The 4,415-nt window shown below is 33.5% G+C and overlaps 1 protein-coding gene across 1 annotated transcript; it reads left to right on the top strand.

The window, feature by feature from the left end:
• Positions 1 to 1,964: 1,964 nt before the first annotated feature.
• Tsp_01675 (hypothetical protein) lies at positions 1,965 to 3,319 on the top strand. The gene is made up of 5 exons (XM_003377435.1): positions 1,965 to 2,010; positions 2,163 to 2,254; positions 2,601 to 2,738; positions 2,821 to 2,966; positions 3,046 to 3,319. The coding sequence occupies exons 1-5, from the start codon at positions 1,965 to 1,967 to the stop codon at positions 3,317 to 3,319; spliced, it is 696 nt and encodes a 231-aa protein (XP_003377483.1).
• The last annotated feature ends 1,096 nt before the right edge of the window (positions 3,320 to 4,415 follow it).

Raw genomic sequence — 4,415 nt, forward strand, 5'->3', positions numbered from 1 at the left:
AAGTTTTCTCGATTTGATTTTGTTTATAAATTTCTATTTCATTGCCTGCCTAATAAACTGAAGAATGTATTCTGTGGTATGATAATTTGGTGATGAATTGAGCTCTTTTTTTTCTTTTTGACTTTTCTGCTCTAATTTTATGTATTGTTCTTTTTTGTACGTTGATGCAGTGGAATAGATGATTGCATCAAAATTATCTCAAACCAGCCAGCCAGTTGATGGTAATTGTGGACCTGTTTGTTTTTTATTCATGGAAATGAAAGTTCGGTTGAATTGCACTTACCACCGTATCTAAGTATGCATTTTGCTTTCTTTTTTTCTTAAAATATAAATATGTGATTGTCGTGGTGACGCTAATGCCGAATAATGATGTTGACTCAAGCCAGCAATCGAAGACGATTGGCTCCCAACTGCTAACATCAAAGTATGCGCTGTCCACTGCAGTGAGTGAATTTGAAGCAGCTTTAACTGCTATTCTGCTTGGTGCTGTCCATCGCTTTCATTTCGCTTTCAAAATGTTTTACTTTTATTTATCTGAGTTCATCAGATAAATTTCGTTTTAGCTGGCAATTATATGAGATTTATGCATAAGATGCTTTTCTAATTGTCAAAAAATGTTCTGAAGAGTAGCTTAATGCGATTGTAATACAATGAGGAAGTCAACAAGTGATTAATTGTCTACATCTGCAGTTTGAGTTAAAATTAGGACTGGCAATTGCTAATTTTTGTTAGCATTGAAATACTTTTCTGATTTTGTTGGCTTGTTCTCTGAAAAGTTTTCTGGTTTGCAAACAAATTTTATCTTCAATCTTTCCAAAGTTTGTTTCTTTTGCTCCTGTTCACCAGAGTTATTGTTTTCTTTCGTATATTTCATTTAAATAAAAAATTAAAAATTTGCAATATTATTTACAAATCAAAAAACAAATTTATTTTTTTGGTGTAAATTGTAAACTTGCTATTTTTACATCTGAACAAAACCGACTAGTGCGTTGGTGAACACTTAAATTGCCATCTGTTTTCATTTCCATTTGCAGCCTTTCAGTGTATACTTCAATGATTACGAAATATTTAAACATTCCGCATCAAAAGCAGCGCCTATGATATAGCTGATCTGTTTGATGTTGTATTTCAAATTACATTTAAACTTGGTTAAGTGAGCATGGAATTTAAAAAGAATTTTCATGCACTTATCCATTATTTTACCGTTTAATTAACTACAGGAATTTTTTTCGACCAAAATATTATGCACTTAACCAAGTTCGACTGTGTTTTATATGAAATGTATGAACGTCAAACAGGATTTTTTATACAAACAGCAAACCTCATCGACATGTATAAAAATACATATATGGATGTTTCGAAACGAAAGAAGCTTTGCAAAGATTAAAGTAAAATTCTTGGATTGCAAACAAAAAAGTGCATTATTGCTTATTAATTTTAATCAGGTTTAAAATTACAATTTGTTTCGTGAACTTCAAAATTATTTTATGCTCTTCAAAGAGCCAGTTTATGAGCATAAAACACATTGCGAGCGTCGTGAAAGCGGAAAAATGTTGCTTCGGGCTTTATGTCTCTGTGTGAATAGTGATTTCACCCACACTGTTCGAACACTTCGTGCCGGTACTCATATTACTAATTCAACCGGTATCAGATGACGTGCATTCGGCCGTATCTGTACCCATGGCTTATGTTGTTATAAAAGTATATAAGAGAAATGTTCCAGTGCTGATAAGTGAATGATTATTTTAAATTGCTTCTTCAGCAGTTAACGTTTAGCAGTAACATCTGGAAATTACTGCAAACTCATTGTTTGCTTTAGTTACCGAAGCACAAAAATTATGTTTTGAACAAAAAGTAAATTATTTTGCTATCATGAGTAAAAAATTATTTATTTATATGAATAACAGTTTAGGGTAAAACGCAGTTGAAGGACAATGATATCACCCATTAAGCATAGTGTGTTAATGAAATGTGGAACCAAATCTGAGTTCATTGCAGATGACAAATCAAGTTATTTAGATAATTGCGAAATCATCACGATCAAGATAACATGGTATACATTTCATAGAAAGAGATAGGAAAAAAATAATGCAATTTCAAAGCATAGTTTTCCATTAAAATGTGCCCATTTTTTCGAGTTTTATTGATTTTGCTTATTTTAGGGAGGGTCAATTCCGGGACAAATTTTCACGGTCTAATTTTACTGGTCGTTGAACTCGCTGTTTCATTGGACCTTCAATTTGTCGTCTTATTAGTTTTCCTTATCTAATTGCTCATTGATTCAAACTCTTCAGTTGTGATTAGCTGTAATATTCTTCATTTCATTGGTTCAAATATTCCATTTAGGATTATGTAACTTTAATAGTGGTGACGTAACATTAATAAGGAAAATATTCCTAATTTGGGAATTGTTTCAATCAAGATTTATAAGTTTTGTTGATTTATAAGTTCAAGATTCATTGAAATTTTGTTTTTCCAATATATTATTAGTGAAGTTTATACTTTTTAGTGATCAACGTTTTCAATAATAACTTTTATCATTATTCTATATTTTATTGTACCACAGTGACGTTATATCAAATGCGATAATAATAATTCAGAAAAAAACAATACGATACAAAAATAAATTAAATAGTGATTTTGATTTTTCACGAATCAAGAGCAGCAACAACAACAGTAAAGAACAGTCAACAACAACAACAATAAACAACATAACAGTGAACTATATTAACAAAGTGGTATCAGAGAGATTTCAAAATCACAAATTATTGTTTGTGGATTAAGATTGACGTAAGATCTTTATCCGTACATAAACAATAGATTGCTGGCACCAGCTTGCCCGCCAAAAAAGGTATGGATGGTAAACAGTTTTTGATACCATTGTGGTACAACCTTGAATGTACCATCCAATGCCCAGGTTTGCCTGGTTGCCATCAGTCTAATGTTGGTACCCGTCGCAAATACCAGTATATGCCTGGAGTTACTTTGGCACAATAAAAAGTCTTCCCCAGACTTCGTTGTTTTAAACTGATCTGGTATTACCAGATCATGGCGGTGTTCAGGAAGTCTGGGGAAGCGCTTCGCCCGATGTTTATACATTGTGGCTCGCACCCGCTTGAAAACCGGAAAATGCCCGGATGTAGAAGGCTCAGCGGACGCGGCAGAGGCTTCTTCATCATATATTGCGGGGATGGGCTTCATTTCATCGGCACTTCGTTTTTTTAGAAGTGCCTTCTTCTCCATTTTATATTCGTCGTCATTCGTCTACCTGGCAGGTTTCAACGTGATCTTTTCGATTGATCACGGCCGTAACTTCTAAATCTGTCCATACTGCACCCTTGCAGCCTTTTTTGTCCTATACCAAAGTAAGGTAATTGTTAATAACAAGGAACGCATGCTGTACATTCAACATTTCTTCTGTTTGCCCGTGTATTTCAATTTGTATGATCTTCCTTCAAAAACAAGGGCCATACTGCCACCACGATTCGGTACAAGACACAGCACAGGAATATCAGCCATTGTGAAAATGCTGAACAGAACAGAAAGTAATTCGGATAACTCGGGAAAGCAATAAGTTGCGATGCGGAAAGTTTCGAGTGATATTTTTAGATATTCAATCTGACTTGACCTAAATTCCAACTCCAATAGCTTGCATTATCAAACTGTCACTCTGTCAAAATTTGTGACTGATTTATTGGAACAACTGCCGTTGTTTACTGGGAAAAGAAGCAACTGTTGTCGTTACTGAACCAGAGAACAACAACTTAACAAGCAGAGTTGCGTTCAGATCGTGTAGAGAGTTGTTGGTGTGATCCTTTTCGTTTGTACTTTGCCTGTGTTCGATTGTATATTCAATAAAATATATTCGAGATTATCATATACGAAAGGCGAGATTTGTGAAATTCAAATTTAGCCGCGAAAGAAGACAGTTAGTTGTAGAACCTAATTGTCTATAACAAAGTGTAGTACGATTACCCTGCAAGTCTACTACACACCAAATATATAAATAAATTTGTTTTTTGATTTATAAATAATATTGCAGATTTTTAATTTTTTATTTAAATAAAATATATGAAGGAAAACAATAACTCTGGTGAACAGGAGCAAAAGAAACATTGGAAAGATTAAAGGTAAAATTCGTTTGCAAACGAGAAACATTTTCAGAGAACGGCAAAGCAAAATCAGAAAAGGATTTCAATGCTAACAAAAATTAGCAGTTGCTTGTCCTGGTTTTAATTCAAACTGCAGCTGTGGACAATTTATCACTTGTTGACTTTCCCTTTGTATTAGAGCAATTTCTAACAAATGGATAAGCGCATCTAATGCATAAATCTTATATAATTGCCAGCTAAAACGAAATTTATCTGATGAACTCAGATAAATAAAAGTAAAACATTTTGAAAGCGGAATGAAAG

This window comes from Trichinella spiralis (assembly GCF_000181795.1).
Source record: "Trichinella spiralis strain ISS 195 chromosome Unknown Scfld4, whole genome shotgun sequence".
Classification (NCBI taxonomy): domain Eukaryota; kingdom Metazoa; phylum Nematoda; class Enoplea; order Trichinellida; family Trichinellidae; genus Trichinella; species Trichinella spiralis.

Bases quoted from the DNA above. Each gene is read 5' to 3' on its own strand.
- Tsp_01675 (XM_003377435.1), top strand. From the start codon at position 1,965: ATGAAATGTGGAACCAAATCTGAGTTCATTGCAGATGACAAATCAA. The intron at 2,011-2,162 runs GTTATTTAGATA...TGCTTATTTTAG, and splicing joins CATTGCAGATGACAAATCAA to GGAGGGTCAATTCCGGGACA. The intron at 2,967-3,045 runs GTATATGCCTGG...TGGTATTACCAG, and splicing joins GGTACCCGTCGCAAATACCA to ATCATGGCGGTGTTCAGGAA.